Genomic DNA, 19,790 nt, shown 5'->3' on the forward strand with positions numbered 1-19,790 from the left:
AATAATCCTACTTTCAACTTAATTCAACTGTATTCTGTGAAAATACAGATAGAGAATAACAGAGAGACAGTGCAAGTGCAAATTCATCCCTGCGCTGCCATGTATTTACATCATAAGTGTATTTTTGGGTAACATTGACTTTGCATTTTTACATAAATGAAATAGTAATGATGGTAACAATAAATTAATAAATTTACTGCCCAGTAATACATCAAACTTTAGCTTATGCTTGTCTCTGAAATTTCATTTTCAAGCCAGCCCTTGTGCAGTGATATTGGTCATAGGCCAGCCAGCCACCATGCAGGTAGAGAATCTTTCCCCGTTGTACTCGTTTAGTAAGAAGCTCAGGGAAAAGTGCCCTTCTGTAGAAGAAGTCAATCTTGGACCGAAAGTCACTGGACCAAGTATTGTCTAAGGATATCTTCTCCAGAAATAGTGGCCTGTCCTCTCCAAAGTACACTGTGAGAATAATACCTTTCAGATCCAAGTTAGAACAGTAGAGCTGTCCTTGAATTTGAATATAGTAGTTATGATTTCCTTTAAGCCTTACAGTTCCATCAGAAAGTTTCTCCAGAAAAAAGGTTTTATTTTTGCATGCCTCTTCAATAGTCATGCCAGCTTTGCTTAAGGGGGATTTAATTTCCATTCCCCATTTTTCTTGTGTGTGCGTTAAGGTGACAATTCTGTCTATGCGGGCTCCTAGGTATGGTTTGTCCTTAGACACCAGTAGCCCAACTTCCTCAACTGTGACATCAATCCCAGCTGTTCGCATTTCCCTAATATATAAGTTCACTGCCTTTGGTTCACTTTCAATGCCATATTGAAGAGCATCTATTGTGAAGACAATTCTGAAAACTTTCACTAAAGGTTTTGAAACTCTCTTCCTCTCTTGTTCGCTGATTTGGCTCTCCTGGGTCAAATTTTATGATCTTGGGTTGCAGACGAATGTTTTTCTTGCCGAATCGTATCTTTCTAATCAAGACCTGGTCTAGTGGCTTTGTTGCGACACTTTGGTTGCGCGGCACAACCCATACAGACAGCCGTGACGTGCAGGACAATGGTTCAGCGTGTTTTTGCAATCCTCTCCTTGTGAAGTCTTCGATAGCAAACAGTACGCCTCCTACGTGGTTGCATTGCCTTTGTCGAGTCTGCCAAGTCCAGCCGGACACGTGCACGCTTCTCGCAAAATGTCACACTGAGGTGAGAACTCCACTAAAATTCTATACGGATTCTTCTTCATTGAAGGAAGAACGCTGGCCTTAACATAGGTCTTGCCTTGATAAGCTTTGCTTTCCAGCCGTTTAACGTTGCCTTCGAAGAAAAATTGGTAACTTTTCAGCTTCTGTAGTTCGTATAGTGTGATCGTCCGGGTGAGTGTGGTTCTGAAAAGAACTGCTGTTGGTGACTGACATTTCGACAACCTGAGCGGAAGTCATCTTCAGAGTCAAGTGAATGATGTTTGTCAGTCGATGATGTTATAAGTCTGGTCCGTTGAACGTGATTGGTCAGTATAGCCATGATGGTATTGGCTGAAAGACTCGTGTAAAGTTTGTCATTAGTCATAGGCGGGTTTCGATCCGTCTATTGTTAGTCAAATAGGTCGGTTTTTTGGTTCGCTGCCCAAATAGCAAAAAGCAGTTTAAGCAGTTAAGGCAACGACGCCAAAGACAACGTCAATTAAATCAAAGGAGACCTATGGCCAAACTCGTGGATTAAGTAATCTAGAGATGAAACATATTGGTTAACTTGCAATTACTGGTGTATTATTAAATGCTGTTAAACAAGCCGGGTTTGTACCATGCAAGATCGCACTTAACTCACAAAGTGTAGGCTTTTTCCGTTGGCTTTTTTTTTGCACACATATCCCAAAGACATACGTCCAGAATAGCTAGGGTGGCAAAATTGCAGCAGAACATGGAGTGGCAAAGGCTAAGGGTTCTTTGGTCACAGAGGACACTCCTGCCCAACAAATCATAGAGTACTCTCCCCCCTCCCCCACCCCCCCCCCCCTTCCCTCACACCCAGATCTTGATGTTGATCTGCCTGCTGGAAAAATGTGCATGTATTCAAGTCGTACGAGCTCACAAACGTTTTTCATTGCATTTCATTCAAGGTTATAGGTAAGGTTTCTTATGAGACAGCACTTCTTTTCCACAGTGGAACCGCTTGTCTCTATATATATTGCACGTAATATACATCAAAATAAGTAGACTCTTTTGCAAGTAGCCTGCAGAGTAGGCGAAATTTTTTCGAGCGTGCGCTCAGATCGTAAAAAGTTTAGCCGCCATCTTGAATTTTTCATGCAAAGGAAGACTGGAGAGAGAAAAAAGTTTTACCAAGGGGGTGATCATGAATGATAGGCAAGAGGAAGGATAGGGGAGGGGGTGGGGCGAAGAAACCCATCCCCCACCGTCTAACATGGCGGTCTAACATGGCGGGCGCAAGGTTGTAACGCTAACTCGCCCCAATAAGACACCTGCACTGCAGGCTATTTTGCAAGCATCAGTTCAGTGTTGATCCGACAAATCTGTCGACCATAAATATGTGTTCCAACAATAATGATAACAGCTTTATGGAGGTGTCAGTGTATTTAGTATTAACCAATAATTAGGGACAAGCTCACAGGGGGTTTCTTTCCCTTTGTTATCTTTTCAATCAGGAAGCAAGAGTGTAAACAAAAGACAGGGTAAAAATCATTTAAGCTTATCAAAATCAAGTATTTGGGAGTTTCTTTCCAAGTTTAGGTACATTTCACATCCCACTTAGAGTTCAGATCAATGTACTAAAATAAATAAGACAAGTATTGAGAACACAACTTTAATCTAAACTTAACTCGATGCCGGTTGAACATGGACAACTCAACATGAAAAACTTGAGTGTTTAAACTGCAAAGCGGTGAACGAAGGTCCTGCTTGATTGAACGTTGGATCTCACAGCAGATCTAATCAGCCAAACTTGAAAAGTAAAACGATAATACGTCACTACCTCAAGGTGGACACAACGTCGTAGAGTTAGAACAATATTTCGGCTGGCCTCAGGTTTAGATGTTACTAAATTATAAAAATGAAATTACAATATTATACAATGGTGCCGATGTTTGTCTTGTATTCAATAGCTGTTTCGTTCATTAAAAGTTGTTCGTTTCGCTCATATAAGCTCATTAAGGTCGAGGAATAAGACACATTCTCATCAAAGCTTACCACATTAGCTTTTCAGGTCACTTTCCAGTAAACAAATGCACATCTCCTGGTCATTTTGAACGCCTGGACGACTCAAATGCTCCGGAAATTCAGCCTTCAAGTTGGCCATAGTCCTAATTCGAGCATTCGAAGTCAACTCCACTTTAATTTAGCGAAACACCTAATATTAATGGTCGTGTAAAAGCTACAAAATCATCAATATTCGGGCTGGCACGATGCACGCATTGAGTAGTAGGCTCGCACTGACTGCACGGTTACTATGGGAAAAATTAACGCCCGGGCGGAGTGTGGGGGTATTCAGCGGGCATGCTTTTAGATAAAAAGTATGTTGTGTAAGCGTCACGGAATATTTAAGTACCGTTCACACATATCTTTAAAGTTAATTACTTTATTTAGGTGTCATCAATTGTCATCAAATAACGCTTAAAACTTTCAAGAGTGTACATTCGCTCAATGTTGCACACCTGGTATCATTTTTACCTCTGTTTGGGAATTTATAATACTCAATTCTTTTTCCCCTCTTCTGTACATAAGTTACAATTACGCCATATCGTCCGGCAAAAATTCATTACAATGGAATGGTAGCATTCCGTGTTCTGCATTGATATAACGCGGACAAACGTGGCCTTTTTCCGAGGCATACTGAAGTACGTTGTTCAATCACTGTGGCAGCTGACTAAGGTTTAATTAATTTAACGGCAAAGAAAAAAAAGAAGAGTATTTTCTTCGTTTCACTTTTAGGTTTACTGACATGGGATCGAATAATGTTATGCCGTGTTCAAAACAACTGGTAAGAGGCTCAAGAACTTACAAATGGAATTAAGACAGGTTTAAAAACAAAAATCTTGTCTAAGACAAATAATCTGGGGCCAGTTAATAATGCAATCAACTATAAAAATGGTTGTCAATAAGGGCAAAAGAAGAATGGCTGTGAGAGGACTTTGGAATAACTGACACCGAGGCAGTTCGCATGGAAATATTGGGCGCACCCGTCGCAGCCCACCCAGTCTTCTCCGTCATCATCTCGGCAAATCTTGTATAAATTCGCATTCCCCCTGCAAGTAAGATTCCTTACTACGGCGATCTGACAGAACAAAGCAGCTTGAATTCGAAGACATATATTCTTCGAAAAATTCTTTAAGATCACCCTCGAAAAAACCAAAGACATAGCCATTTTCCTTTCTATAATCATGCAAATGCAGACGGAGATAATCCTCGTCCAATTTGTCCGCCATATTTACATTTTACGCGGGAAAAGTATGTCTTGTTACGTATGTGCAAGCGAAATGTCCTTTAATTTTACGGGATCACTTACACAACGTATTTTTACATAAAAGTGTGTCCGCTGAATACCCCACACTCCGCCCGGGCGTTAATTTTTCCCGGTTACTATTTCAATATGGCGGACTCGGTTACTATTCCAATATGGCGTCGGGCGCGGTTACTATTCCAACATGGCGTCGGACTCGGGCGCTCTCGTTGGAAAAATATAACGCCCGGGCGGAGTATGGGGTTTGGACGCCTGGATGTTGCTTATGCAAGGTAGACGTGTTAATAAACCGCGGTACATGTTTACCTTGCTTGCTTGCGGTTAGCACGGTTAGGTTTGCTTGCGGTTAGCGTCACTCCATTTTGCCTGCGGTTAGTGTCACTCCATTTTGCTTGCGGTTAGCTTTCATTTGTATGTTAGGTAACTCTATATTAATTTATATTACTGTTCATTATATGTAGTTTAAATTATGGAGATTTCGGCAGCTAGCAGCACGGTGGTACAGTGGTAAGAAAGGGCATAGTGACCCGGGTTCGACTACCAGTGAGTGCAAAATTATGTAGTTCTTTTTCGTCATAAAATAGTTACAAGACTTAAAATTTTAGGTCATATTAGTTGACATAGTGTTTCTTCGTTTAGGAACCCGAGAGGAAGTCACCCTCAATCTACGCCCGTGAGGTAGAAACACCCTCTCGTTCGGGTCGACTAATTACGAGCAGTGTCTACACCTGAGTGAGTGAGTAAGTGAGTGACACATTTACATATCGGAGTCCCCGCAACAAACACGTTTCTACGCTTCGCGTATCCACGAGTTTAAAAACGACTTAATATTCAAGCTACGAAACTCACAGAATTTAGATTTATTCAGCCGGTTTGTCTATACTGTTAGAAATATCCCAAACAGAATATGTAAGACAGCTTCAAAATTCGAAAAAGAAATTTTAAAAATTGGCCGTCGTATAGTTCACGTTCTGTCGAATATGCAGAATGTGGCTATTTCAATTGTTGTTTTGTGACCTTTTGTAAACAACGGAAAGAAATGAACAATATAGAAATAAAAAACGCGCCCGAGTGCATTGTTGAGTTATATAAGCACGCGGGAATTTTTAAGAACACGAGAGAAGTGCATAGAGAAGCACGAGGCGCAGCCGAGTGCTTCTCGCACTTCTCGAGTGTTCTTAAAAATTCCCAAGTGCTTATATAACTCAACAATGCACGAAGGGCAAGTTTTTTTATTTCTTTTATAAAATGTAAACCACCACATTAACATAAAGACATATTAAACAAGAAAAGGATTGCGAATTTTAATTAATCAAAATAAGTATTCTCCTTACATGTACATGCTTTCTTTTTATTGGCTTAAATGCTGAATGAAAAGTAAAACCGTTCCCTTTGTGGCAAGAAACAAACGTTTTCTAAAAAAAGTCAGAACGGTTCTAAAGAAATTATTACAGCAAACAGAATCTTCGAAAGCTGAAGCAGTTCCCCAGTTCACTGACTTTTGCTCTGAGGAGGATAAAGATTGATTTGCATTGAACCGATTGTGCAAGAATTGAACATGCCGCCAAGCATTTCGCTGTGGATCGTTGTGGTGGATGATCGGCTGTGCGTTTCAACCACTCTGCCTGATACTTCTGCTGCTTTTGGCTGACTAAAAGGCTCATCGCATTGTGGAGATTTCTGTTTTGTCTGGTCGGCCCCTTGTAGAGCAGTAGACAAGACATCACTACATTTCCTGAGCTGGATAGACGACGGACGAGAATTGTAATGCTGGAGACTATTCGGGTTTCTGTGTCCCGAAATGTGGCAGATGTGGCGATCTGACAAACCGGCTTGAGACCACAAGGTTATCGCTGTCGCCCGAACACAGTGATTTGTGTAAACTTTGGAAAGCTTGGCCTTTGTACTTATTTCTTTCATCATGTTTCCAAGAGTGTTGACACCAAGCGGGCGGTTTTCGTACCAGATTTCGGGTGTGATGGCGGATTCATTCCAGTCGCGTCGAGGTTGCTGAAATAAGGCTTCGCATTTCGGATTCAGCTTGGAGATATACAAGCTCAGCGCTCGGTAGCCGTCGTTCTCACTCTCTGTTTCGTACATACGAGCCGTCTTCTCAAAGCTGGATCGGTCTTGAAGTCCACCGGGATGGTTTTTGGTGGTCTCGTCGTGGGTCATAGTAACGTAGCGCTTGCCTTGCTCGTCTACTTCAAATGCAAAACTCGTCGGCTTCAAATTTCTCTGCCCTTCACGACCTCTTCTACACCAGTAGAGAACAACATGGAACCACACGTTTCTCAGCAAAGACCATGGATTTGCAAGGCTTAATACTGGATCAGCTTTCAATTTCTGCAAGTCGTCAACTGGTATGGCCTCTTTGTGCTGCACATTTTCCTTCCCTTGCTGTTTCAGGCTCTCAATTTTGGCGTTCAGCATACGGTTGGAATTTGAAAACGTTGAAGAATTTAGCTTCAAACTTCTGTTATAAGGTGGGTTGTTCAAATGCCTCTCTATTGCATTTCTGAACGTAAATAAGGACGACTTGCTGTACTCTTCACCCGTTTTGCTTCGTGCTTCTGTATAAAACTGTGACAGACTGTTGTCAAGTTGTTCGTCGCTCATTTCCTCTAGTTTTGGCAGCACAGGAACTTTTTGTGCACCCCATTCTAGGAAGAGAAAACATTTTTTCCAACTCAGCCTTTAAGTGTTGCAAGCGTATTTCGAGTGGTTAACTGTTAAATGATATACGCAACAGCTGCTAGAAAACATTTAATTGTATAAACAAGTGAAATGTTGCTTTTTGTTGACAAAGATGTAGATAAGCCAGTATAACTCATTATTTAGGAAGCATTATAATATGCTTTTTTCGTCATTCTGCCTTTTAAATTAAAACAGGTTTTAAGTTTTAGTGTTTGAGATGTGTATTGGATTGTAGTCATGTTTACGTAAATTCATACCTTTGAAAGCGTTTACTGCCCAATTTGTCGAGCTCTTCGTAGACTTTGGTTGCGTTTCCACCAAAAGCCGGTTTCTCTCCGCTTCTGTCAGTTCTGCAAACCGTTTTTTCTTTGGAACAGGTGCCTCATTTTGAGACTCCTTAACGCTGCTACTTTTCTCGGCGTTCAGGAATTCGAACCCGAGTTGAAACCGTGGAAATTCTTCAGCCATAATGGCGGACGGACTAGCTGATTCTCAAATTTTGTCCAGGGCAAAATTTTCGTGACGTAGCTTGCGTGCATATGTTGAGTTATAATGCACGCGCGTGACGTAAGCAGAATGCTTTATGGAGCTATAATGAACTCGAACTGACCAATCACAGCGCGCGCAATTACTCGAACATTTTATAAAGAATTATAACGCACACTTACACAGCCATTGTACTCGTTCCCGTTGCCGTTGAAGTTTGCTCAACTAAACTCCCTAAAACCTAATAAAAGGCAAAATAATCAACAGCCAAACGAGCACATAACAAAGGAACAAAAATGCAGCTTAGAGTGCAGAAAACATCTCTGGTATGAAACAAAACCAAAACATATAAAACGACGTTCCCACCATTTCGTCTCGGGTAGTTTCGAGAAAGTCACTTCGGCTGTCCACGTATCGCGCGAGTAACATCCTAGTTAACAGACTATTTAGAGAACAGCGGGTTCCCAAAAGAGTTGAAGGACACTCAGAACTGATGAATTAGGAGCTTACTTTAGGATATAAGACTATCTATGCTACCTCGAAGTTACATTGAAACAAACAACTAATGACCTCGCAGCCAGTGTAAACAGAATTATCCATAAGGCTCTGAGTACAAGGTACGGTTCAGTGTACCGGATCATGACCGGATGCAAAGAACAAACTGTAGGACTTTGTAATGATACGATCCTTCGACAAGTTGGAGCTCTGAGAGTTGTAAATAGTTAAAGACAAGAGATTATCAAGGTAAGAAAGTGAGTCCCCCATATAGGCCTTCTACCCAAGGTAATCCCTATTAAGTTATTTTTAGACATGGTACCCAGTTCTTCTGAGAAACGTTCGTTTATTCACCGCTAGTTCCATAGCCTCTTTCCAGTCGAAACCCTCAGCGTCATCAAATTGTTGTTTTGTGTCCATTATTTCTCTGAAGATGCGGTCTTCCTTGAAATTGTGCATCCATGTTAAATATTCTAATAAAACTTTCCTTAACTCTTTTCTGTATACAGGCAGCATGGCATTTTGAGCTTTTATGAGTGCTATTTCTTGACGTGAGTCTCCGCTGCGTTCGTCTAACTCATCCAATTGTGTGCTATGTCGATTCATCGCCTTGTTCAGAATACGCGACCAAGTGTGATTCCTACCGTTCATTTGTTTCTCTTCTTCCTCTTCTTCAGAAGATGATTGCTCGCTTAGAGAGCTTTTTTCATCTTCAATACTTTCTTGGGAACTTCGCATCTCTGTTTCCTCGTCAGATTCCACTTCCCGACCTTGTAAGTTTTGAAGATAAAATCTCGAACTTGAATTCATGATAGTTCACCATTTAGATCCTTCAACTGGCGAGTACATTACTTTTGCAATGACTTCACGCCTTTTATAACCGAGAGGCGACACAGATGTACGACCGAACAATGTCTAAATCCGTGATATTACGTCATCTGGCCAACTCGAAACACCTCGCGCGCAGATTTCACGTATGCCACGCGCGTGTATGTTATTGTGTGTCGCCGATCGAAAATTGAAAATTTTCCCGATTGTCCCGATTGTCCTGGAAAAGTCCCGATGGTCCCGGGAAAGTCCCGGAAAGGTCCTGATTGTTCCTGGAAAAGTCCCTGTTTCTTAAAATGCATTAAAATTTGTTCATTACGAAACAAAAATGTTTTCGGTACATTTTAAGAAGTTTCTTAAAATGCACAGAAAACATTTTTGTTTCGTAATGAACAAATTTTGATCCATTTTAAGAAACAGGTGATGAGCTCCTGTCTGTGTCAGGAGGCGATGGGCTCCTGTCTGCGTGTAATTTGTAGAGTTTGACACGTCTGTAAATAATTTGCTATGTGTTAGGTTTTTTCGACTCATTAATCTTTAATTTTACGAGAGCTAGATATTAGCTCTAGAGGGACAAAAATGTTCCATGAACATGTTGGTTGCTTGCATTTTGTGTCGTTACGTCGGGTCCGGCTGTTTGTTCTGTGCTGCTTCTTATCACGGGTGTCATATTCAGTTAACATGTATTTATCTTTGTCCGGCTTCGCCAGAAATAGCTGTCCTTTTCCTTTTGGAAAGCTATAAGTTTGTCTTAGAGAGACGTTCTTATGTTTCTTGATCTATTTCATCGGACTTTTTGTCTCTTGAGCTTGATATTTAGGTTTATACCTCCAGTTTGTTCGTTCTGGCCCTGCAAATATGGATGTTCACGCGCAAGTCTGTCGACTGCTTTGCGTTTTGTATATGATATGATATTTTGTGATTTTTAGTCCAGGCAAATAGTCCAGGAGCTGAGACCGGAAAAAAGGGATTTCGCTCTCCCATCACCACAGAAAAGGTCTGACAACGGATTTTGAGAGAACAAGACCTCCTGAATAACTCTAGGTAGTTCGTAGGGTCGATTTGTGGTATAGGTTTTGAGTTAAGAGGGTGTTTTCTGACGTCACTGTAAATCTCACATGAAAGCGAGGCTAACAAGCTGATGGGCATTTTCTGACGATTTTTTTTTACTTAAAAGTGTCCAGAATAACCCTAAGGTTTGTGTTCTTAACGTTATCTGAGGATACAAGAAATACCACTGTGGTGATAAGTAAGTCACGTGACCTACCACATGACATGCGGCAAATAAAACAGCCGTTGTATTACTGGTAGACAGTTTTCTTTACTTTTTTTCTTGGTACGGCACACTTTACATAATGTTAAGGTCGTCAATTTCAAATGCACCTGCAACCAAATGCTTAGGTTTGTGTCGCACGAGACACCATAGCGATCCCGGTCGGTCGGTCGGTTCAGACAAAACCCTAGGAACTGTCTGGTATTAACCCAGGCTTTTCAATTGTGCCGTGAAACGGGGGAAAAAAATCAGACAGACAAAGCGTTTCGGACGAGCCAAAATGTTCAAAATGTACGTATTACACACATGTATAGTGTATGTTTTGGTACCAGCCAAATTCAGCCTTATTTTGAGTTTTGCCTCGCGGCTCGACTCAAAAAACAGCAAGGCTGAATCTGGCCGTTCCCAAAACATGTACTATACATGAGTGTAATACTGCCCGGAGCGCTTCGATCCAGCCCTTATTCTGGCTTTGTGCGGCGCCTCCGATCTTTGTCTCAGAAAAAAATCCTAATTGAACAAGCCGCGTGGTTTGGTGTAACAATGGGTAAACACTGCGGCTACAGTTCATACGGTTGCTTAAAAAAGTGCGGATGTTCGGAGATTGCGATTGTAAATCGGCGGCAGCTGCGTCATAATATAGAATTCCTGATGAGTTTTTCAAAAGCTGGCGAATACCCCATTCAATTTGTATCATTTGTGTGTCAAAAAGATTATGAAGGGGAATATTGGGCTAAAAAGGTAATAGAGTTTTGGTTTGACTGTTGAATAACGCCAAAAGCCAATAAACACGACGTAGGGTCGGATATAGAAAGGGGACCAGTCCGGGATCGTTATCAGATTTGATAACCTCGACCAAAACAAACCATTAACCAATCGCTGCACAAGTTTTCGTTCACGTGACATTATTTGGTACCAACAGTGTATAATTCAATATGACGGTCGATGGGGCGCTGCGATGAAAGGAGTTACTTTTTTCACAACATCAAAATGCAATTTCATTTAATTGTAATTGTATGTTTGCTTCACAATAGGTTACTGGATTATGGAATAGAAACAGAGATGTATGGAAGAAAACTGTCTTTGTCCAAAAGCTACAGCGAAAAGTTTCATTTTCAGATAGACACCGTATAATATTTGTTCCGAGTAAAAACACACGAAGGTGGACAACAGTTATTCTGTTCACAAAAGCGTTGTTTATTGATACTAATATGATAGCTTCTATTTTCACTCAGGCTTCATTTTCTTGGTAGTTGGCGAAGCTGGCTGTTCAACAGTCTGTATAACATATAAACGAAACACTAACAGTAAATACATCTTGAGTTCACAAATTGACACTGAACAAGTTGCTTCTATATTCCAAGCGGAGAGCTGTAACTGAATTTCGTTCAATTTGCATGAGCGAAGCGTGGTTAGGACCGAAACATCTCCTACTATGATTCATTACTATGAAATGGAAATAACAGTATCGAAACAGTTCGCGACTCTCCCTCTGTCGACTCTCTGTCCAGATATACTGAAGATAGAATAGCTTACCTCGATGGCCATATCCCATCCCACGCCAAATCCCATTTCTGCGATTGTTAATTCAATCCCCTCCGCCGTATTGTACATTTCGTTTCCGTCTTTGATGCACCGGAGTTCTCTTTGTCGTTGTGGGTTCACCTGATATGGTTCTGGCACAACAACAAAAATATAGCAAGTATATTTACTTTAATTCGTGATACACCTCCGTTCAGTGGAATGGGTACATGCAACACTTTATGTCGTAAGATGTGACAGTTAACGTGGAAGTCTTGGCATTTCCGGAAAAAAATTGTTTTAGTTGTAGATCAGTAGTCTATTGTTGTGCATTCGGTGATATGGAAAAACGCTTTTAATGACCGATTCATATAAAAGAAACTATAATTCAAGTAATGCGTTTTCGTACCATAGCTCACTCGCTAAATCCAACAATAAACTTCATTATATAACGACTGGAGCTGGCGGCGAAGCATGTTACGTGGAATGAGGCAAAAGGCACTGCACAAAATAGGGTTAGGTGGCGCGCGTTAGTTGAGGACCTATGTTCCACTTAGGAACGAAGAGGATTAAGTAAGTAAGTAAGTATAACGACTGGTGTGCCAGAAAACTGACCTAGTTTGGCCGGCATTTCCGGAAAGTATTTCAGGACCGCGAGTTGTTGAAATTGACTCTAAAATATAGGCAACTTACCCTTTAACGTGATTGCCGATTTTCCCGCAGCCCGAAAGGTGTTTTAGTTCCCTGTTTATGAAGTATTGCACCTGGCCTATCTGTCTTCCAGCAACTTCTCTCAAAGTGCAATTTTTCTTAGCGCTCTTGGATACCAGACTGTGGCACGTCTAGAAGTGTCTAGGGTATTTCTCTAATTCCTGGCAAAACACAACGAAGTGCGAACGAGTCTTTGTTTGCAATTTTCAGGAAGGACATGAAAAGGAGTTCCTTCTGGCCCCTTGATTTTGACCTCATGGTAACCCTTCAAAAGAAAATAAGCAACTAATGTTAGATTCGCAAGTGGTTTCTCGACCACCTGGACTGCCGTACCATGAATCGAGCGACTCACTAAGAGCTATAATTTTTTCTGAAGGGGCTTAGATGATTTATGTAAATTACTTTTACGTACCCCTTGATTTTGCCACCAGTAATTCTTAAAGTTGAATGGTGCGTGTCTGTCAGGCCTAAAAGGAACGAAAATTTTATGCTGCAAAACTCGACAACAATAAACCTAACCTATGTAATGACCAAGCTATATCCACAAAATCGACATAAATTTGCCATTTTGATTGTATGGGTACCAGCATCCGCCAACTCAATACCTAGGAACATATCAATTACAGCTGTAAATATGGCCGCCGTTACGAACAACACATCGCAAATCAAAATACCCCCGTGCACTTTTTTCACAGATCGTACACAACACTAAAAACACGTTAAATCCCAAGAATATGGCGTGAAGATTAACGACATATTTTTTGTGATTTTCGCAAAAATCTCCAGGTAACTTAAATCTAATGACAAAATGAAAAACATACCTGGTTTGGATGCAAAATTGCAAGCACCGTTTCACTTTACGAGTAGCATTTTACATCGTTTACGCTGGTCTTCAACCGCCATCTTCAAAACACGTGAGGCTCCTTCTTTTCTGGTAATTATCGAATAGAATTATGGGTAAATTACCCGAGTATAATCGAACAAATAACGAGCAAAGCGAAGTGAATACGAAAATTCCTGGTTTTTGAAATGGCCGCCATGTTGTGACGTCACATGGTTATCAAATCTGATAACGATCCCGGACTGGGGACGCGGACGTTCAGGGACGCACTCGACCAGCTTAAAAAAAAATAAAAACAACGCCCTATTTGATGATCACCATAGGGTGATCTTAAAACTCATTACGCCAGAGCCCAGTCCACCCATACAGCTGTCAGCCGAGCTAACAAACATACTAACCCAAATCGATCCGAAAGATCTTGTAAAGGTGCTGACATACTCCCCTAAACCGTGAGCCTTAAATGGTGTTCATAAAATAAAAGGCTCGCGAGCTGTTCTTTAGACATCTTTCGCAGCTATTCCACTTGCTCTTGTGAAAAGAGGGTGCCTAAGCCAATTAAACACGTCGTAGGGCCGGATATAAGATGGCCGACGCCGGCAAACAAACTGATCTCGAGCAACTAATAAGCGATTTCGCCAAAAGGAGGGCCGAGGTAGATGAAGAGCTCATAGACATGTCTGTCCGCTTGGACGAACTCGAAGATTCTAACAAAATTTTAAGAAGTTTTGCTGCTTTTGGGGCGGGGTTTTTGGCTGCGAGGATAGCGATTAGTATAACGAGGCTAGCCTTTGGCCTTGATAAAAAAAAGCAATTAAACAGTTGTTGTTATTTTCCTTTGAGCTTGCGAGAACGACCGTGAACCCACCCCCTTGCGTTTTTGTTCGTTCATATTCCCACGCGGTTAAAATTTTGCTTGCAATCTCGACGAACCTTAGACAAAATAGAGGGTCTGTGGACAGACTACCTCACGGTTGGCCTCTTGATAGACGTTTGTTAAGATCACACAATAGATCGTTTTCGCTGTCACGCAATAAAAAAATAAATCGAAAACATCCAGTGGAAAAAGCTATGAAATTATGATGTTATAGAAGATAACTAAATAAGCCACTTCTCCAAGTTTTAGGCCTGTGCGTTTCCCCAAACTTCAGATATTCGTCGAAATGTTTCGCAGATATTTACAGAGCCCAGTATGAAAACGCCATGTTGGTGTACCTCCGTGGTACACCAATATGGCGGCCGGAAAATAGTGTAAACATCTGGAACTTACTTTGGCTATCTAGGCGACTGATTATCAGTACTGATCAAACAAGCATTTACATAAGCACTTTTCCTAATGCTTTAACTTCTAAAAAGGCTCAAAATCATGGGATAAGTATATATTTTTCGACAAACTCGATCATAGCCTTGTGTCACGCACCTCCATAACCCTGAAATTCAAATGCTCTGGATTCTAAACGAAGCACGCTATTGAGCTGTAAAATTGTAAACAGATATAAATATACCGCCTCTTGTGCCTGATGAGGACAAAAAGTTTGGTGGCTCTTTCGTTTTGGATTTTAGAAAGAGATGACGTCACGTGAAAACGATCTATATTTAAAAGTCGACGAAATGGCGATGTTTTCTCTTTTTCCCGAACCTTTAGAGGTAGATTTACAATCAAATGGATAACGTCGGCCGGCACGTGGACAGTTCAAGGGCTTTCGTCTCAATTACTTTTGCTTTTCTTTATTTTCTTTGTCATTTGCGAACATCAGATAAGAAAGTAACGATAAACTTTTTAGTGCTTATATCGCTCGGGGATGTCTGTCAACACATGGAATGAAAACAAAAGAGACGATCTAGGGCGCTTTCTATTTCCTTTTCGGAAATTCAAATTGTTGAATTTCCGAAAAACGAACCATTCAACCGAAAATTCCGGAAATCTTTGGAGGAAAATAAAGTGGAACGGAAATTTCCTGTTATAAATTTCCGAAAATTAGGTTTATATAGAGCGTTTTCATTGTCACGCAATAAAAAATAAAATCAAAAAAAAAAAAAAAACAGCGGATAAGGTCAAGAAATTGTGAGGTTACAGAAGATAAATAAAGAAGACAGTTCTCCAAGTTTAAGGTGTCTGCGTTGTCCCAAAGTTGAGATATTTGTCGAAATGATCCGCGCACATTTTCAGAGCCTGGTACACCAATATGGCAGCCGAAAAATAGTGTTAACATCTGGAACTTCCTTTGGTTATCTGGGACAATGATTATCTGCACTGAACAAATAAACATTTAAATAAGCACTTTTCCAAATACGACAACGTCTTAAATGGCTAAAAAACACGACATAAATACATATTTTCCGACAAACGCGATCGTAGCTTTATGTCAAGCACGACCATAACTTCGAAATTCAAAATGCGCCGGTTTTCAAACGAAGGGCGCTATTGAGCTGGATAGTTGTAAACAGATTTAACTTTAGTACCTCTTATGCCCGATGAGGATAAAAACTTTGGTGGCTCTTTAGTTTTGGATTTAAAAATTTGATGGCGTCACGTGAAAACGCTCTATACCTCGTGAGGTTGTTATCTTTTCCGGAAATTCAAACCAGAATTTTTCTTTAGATGGAAAGCGTCCCTAGATAATTTCTTGCCGCACTACTGAACATCAAGGAAATTAAAGAGCTTGTCTCAAACAACAGTATATTTAATTTAGAACATTGCTTTGCATTGAAAAACACTCAGAAGGGCTTTTTTTTTTTTTTTTACAAACCTTTAGAAGGTTGTTAACTACGAAATCATTTCTTTCAAGTCTATTAAAGTCTGAAGACATTTTTCTTTTAATTTTTAACTCTGCTAATTCGATTTACGCATCAAATACCTGATACAAAAAAGCCCGACATGGATTGCTTGAAAATTGCGGTTCCTTCTTTATGTCCACGAGCGAAACTTTCTTTGTCGTGCTGAATGAATCAATTGGAAAGGTGTTAAAAATGCATGATCAGAAACAAACAGATGATAAAGAAATTACTCTTTTATTGTTCGGCTGAACTCAAATAGGGCAACTGCTTAATTATTTATTTATTCCACAAGAACAAAGGTTGAGTTTAGTTGTTAACTTATGATGAAAAGATCGAATCGAAAAGGAGGGCGAGTTATAATAAAAATAACTTAATAAGTTTACTCCTCAAGCATTTGTAAACGAATGAAAACAAAACTTTAAAACGAAACATTCACAAAGGTTGTGGCCATATATAACTCAGAATTTTAGATTAAATACAAAATACTAAATTTCAATAACATTGAGGAAAATAAGTGCTGACTATACGTTGAGAATCAAATTCTAACTTTCTTTTTTCCGCATTCCTGCAACATTCAAACCCCATACTTCACGGTGCAATAACGAGTGAAAAAGATTGTAAGTAATGTCACCCGTCGGATAACAATTTTTTTTGGTCGAATTAAGCTTCTAACCTTCTATTACTACTTAAATATTCATGTCACACGAACAACATTGTTTGTTAAGACAGAAGACATACTGGTAGCTTTCCAAAAGAGTTTAATATTATACTGAATACAGTAATCATTGAGAGGAACACTACAATCCGTTATTACGCTGTAAAACAAGGCTATTGGATGTATCTATGGTCGAAAAAGAAGTTTGCATGGATACTGCTGGCGAAACTCCTCATTTTATGTTGAAGGTATGACATCACTTCTCACTTGCATTCAATCTTACGTAGTATTTAATCAGGGTTTCACAATGCTATGAGTTAACAGCATCGATATTCATAAGCAGTTTCTTTTTTTACTGCGACTAAGAAGGAAACCGAAATGGTTTCTTAGTTTTTCATCGGGCTTAAAAATGCTTCATTTTGAGTGTTTAGCTCGCCATTTTGACATTATTATCTTACTCCCGTACATTTGAGTTTAATGAAAACGAGAACAACGTGTCGTTTGCTCTAATTTTCCAAGTGTGACTTTGTCATTGTGCTGATATGCTAATAACGAGAAATTCATTCGTTCTTACAAGATCCCTTCCTTGATTAACTCGATTAAACTTGTAAAACGAATGGTTGATGCTAAAATATATTTTTTAAAAAACTGAAAACTGAGCAAAACGAAAATTTAATGAAGCTATACAATATTTCTCACTTGAGTTCTTATTTTCTACTGAGGTCGCATTATTGCTGATGCTGCTTTTATTTACTTGTCTTATTTACATGTCGATTTTGAACGTTTTCACGCCAAACATCTTCTTTTTGCCTTATTTTCGATTCTTCAGATTAGTCTCCTCCTATGTGTGGTGTTAACAGGCAAGCTTGGTCCGCTGCGAGGTGTTTCGCTTGTGGCAGGTAACATTTTATGTTCCCGTAATAGAGTGGTTTTCAATTGAGTGTCGTAAAACCAGAACCAAAGTAATCACTGACCAATCAAAATCGTCTAAGCAAAGACATGTAGCCGACGCAAAGCACAGAAAAACGTGTGCAAGCGAGACATGATTGGTTTTTGCTTTACTTCTGATTGGATGACAAGTAAGAGCGAGACTTTTTATGCCAATTGCATAGCATGGCAATGTAATGCCAAAGCAATCGCGAATTGCCATCGACATTCTAGTGAAAACAGGCCTGTTGTTTTGTGATACTATTGCTGTCATTGTTGCTGTCCGATTACTAATAAATATCACTAGACTTCGCGAAGCCACTAAAATCTGATTTACTTTGGTTTGTGATAGTGGTCACTTATTTCTTTAGCACGCGTTCACGAAGACGACTATAAAAATTGCTTGTTAACTCTTGATCAAAAATGTTCTAATAAGGCTTTTGGTGTGCGGTAACGGAGTTATATACTAGGCACCATCATTAGCGAGACGTTTCACCATGCTGTACATGGGGAAATGACAAAGTGACAAGTAACAACAACAGAAATAAAGTCCACTGAACTGTTTGGCTGCAATGTAGAGGTACTTTTTGAGCGAACACATCTTGATTGGGCGGGCGGCAACAGAGGAGGCTTGAGGACAGTATCTTGAGTGCCTCCTTTCCAACCCTCGACGTTTTGAGACTTTAAGATAAACCAAAACTTATCCGGGGCTCGCTCAGCGAAAACAAAACGCCCATACTGCAGTTTACTGATTTGAGTACTTTGACGCATCAGCTTTGTCTTTTCGCATTGTCTCAACAGGCAGTGAACCTGATATCTGGCCTTTTGACAATTTAAACAAACATATGGAAGTGTACGGGAACGCGAGACATGAGCATTCACCAGTAGGAAAGGGACTCTATCTTGATGGAACCACTGGCACCTACGTTAAGCTAAAGGGGTATGATAAAAACTGCTTAGAGCATCCATCAAACTGCGACATAACCATTGGATTCTTTCTGAAGTTGATGCCAAAATCTGGCTGGCAGATCTTTTTCGGAAATAAAGATGCCAACGAAAACTTGTATGAAGGTGTTAATATATACTTCAAGGACAATTTTCGGGTGATGGTGTATGGCAAAGACAAGTACTGTTCCCGGGTCATTTCTCCACCCCTGGGGGTGTGGTTTTATCTCGGGCTCGTATGGGAGCAGGTCGGAAAGCTAACTGTGTACGTTGACTCCTGGTATAGTCAGATTCCGCCCTATCATTGCGGGAATAGCCCGAGCGGAATGAAGACGCGCGGCGACTACTATCTAGGGAAAGACACATACCCTATTGCTTACTACAAGAATTTAAACATTTGGTATTCCAAAGAGCTTACAAGTGTTTTTGATGGGAAGCTGCACCCAGCGTTTGGTGAGTCATCATATCTGAGTTGCTTACGTTTATAATTTAAGTAATATATCAAACACGAAAGACCGTGTTTGACCACATTTCCAAACATCGAAAAGAGAGTTGAAGATAGGACTTATAGCGCAGAATTTTAACGAACTACGAGGTGTTTGCAAATTTGGTCAAACACCGTCTTGAGCGTTTGATATATCTTCTCAATCGAAGCAAACACTGAGGAGAAAACTGAGAAATGAAATCGCAAAAAATCTATGCAAAGATCATCTAGCAAAAAGCAGTCATGGTCATGATTTGATGAATTATTGGTACTTTAATTAAAAAACACAACGTTTTCGTTCATCTCAGCGATTTTAATTCTCAGCAGAGCTGCAGGTGTGAAATTAATGTAAACAGAAATATTAAACTTGAGTAGCGTGAATTCTTTGGCATCAGAGGCACGAGAAAGCTTCGGGCGTGAGTTGGTATCAGGAAAAGTATTACTTCTATTTTTCTCCCCTTAACCCCTTTTCCTTCATATCATTTACAAAGGAAACTGCAATCGTCAACCTGTGTGTTATCCACAATTCTAATTTCACAGTTAAAAATTTGGTCCGGATCTTGGTTGACTCAAGAGAAACAAGAGAAGGTGTTGGAGAACACGCTGACCACAAAACGAGAGCAGTTTCAAATCCCACTATTTGCTGCTTTGTAGGGGACTGTTCCTGAAAGAAGGATCAATT

General features: G+C 40.2%; 3 protein-coding genes across 3 annotated transcripts in view; 1 reads left to right on the top strand and 2 right to left on the bottom strand.

Annotated features, from left to right (window-relative positions):
* LOC145484834 (uncharacterized) overlaps positions 1 to 809 on the bottom strand; it is a 920-nt gene extending 111 nt beyond the window's left edge. The window contains exon 1 of the mRNA XM_081463477.1: positions 1 to 809. This exon is cut by the window's left edge and continues 111 nt beyond it. Within this exon, the coding sequence (XP_081319603.1) occupies positions 224 to 772 (549 nt within the window). The 5' untranslated portion in view covers positions 773 to 809 and the 3' untranslated portion in view covers positions 1 to 223.
* Positions 810 to 5,961: 5,152 nt separating this feature from the next.
* On the bottom strand, positions 5,962 to 7,635 carry LOC145485578 (uncharacterized). The gene is made up of 2 exons (XM_081464226.1): positions 7,425 to 7,635; positions 5,962 to 7,133 (listed from the first exon to the last, which is right to left on the bottom strand). Exons 1-2 carry the CDS (start codon positions 7,633 to 7,635, stop codon positions 5,962 to 5,964), a joined length of 1,383 nt encoding a protein of 460 aa, XP_081320352.1.
* Positions 7,636 to 18,006: 10,371 nt separating this feature from the next.
* LOC145484824 (uncharacterized) lies at positions 18,007 to 19,259 on the top strand. Its single transcript, XM_081463466.1, has one exon. The coding sequence runs from the start codon at positions 18,525 to 18,527 to the stop codon at positions 19,110 to 19,112; it is 588 nt and encodes a 195-aa protein (XP_081319592.1). The 5' UTR covers positions 18,007 to 18,524; the 3' UTR covers positions 19,113 to 19,259.
* Positions 19,260 to 19,790: the final 531 nt, after the last annotated feature.

The sequence above is a fragment of the Orbicella franksi genome, chromosome 4, assembly GCF_964199315.1.
Source record: "Orbicella franksi chromosome 4, jaOrbFran1.1, whole genome shotgun sequence".
Classification (NCBI taxonomy): Eukaryota; Metazoa; Cnidaria; class Anthozoa; order Scleractinia; family Merulinidae; genus Orbicella; species Orbicella franksi.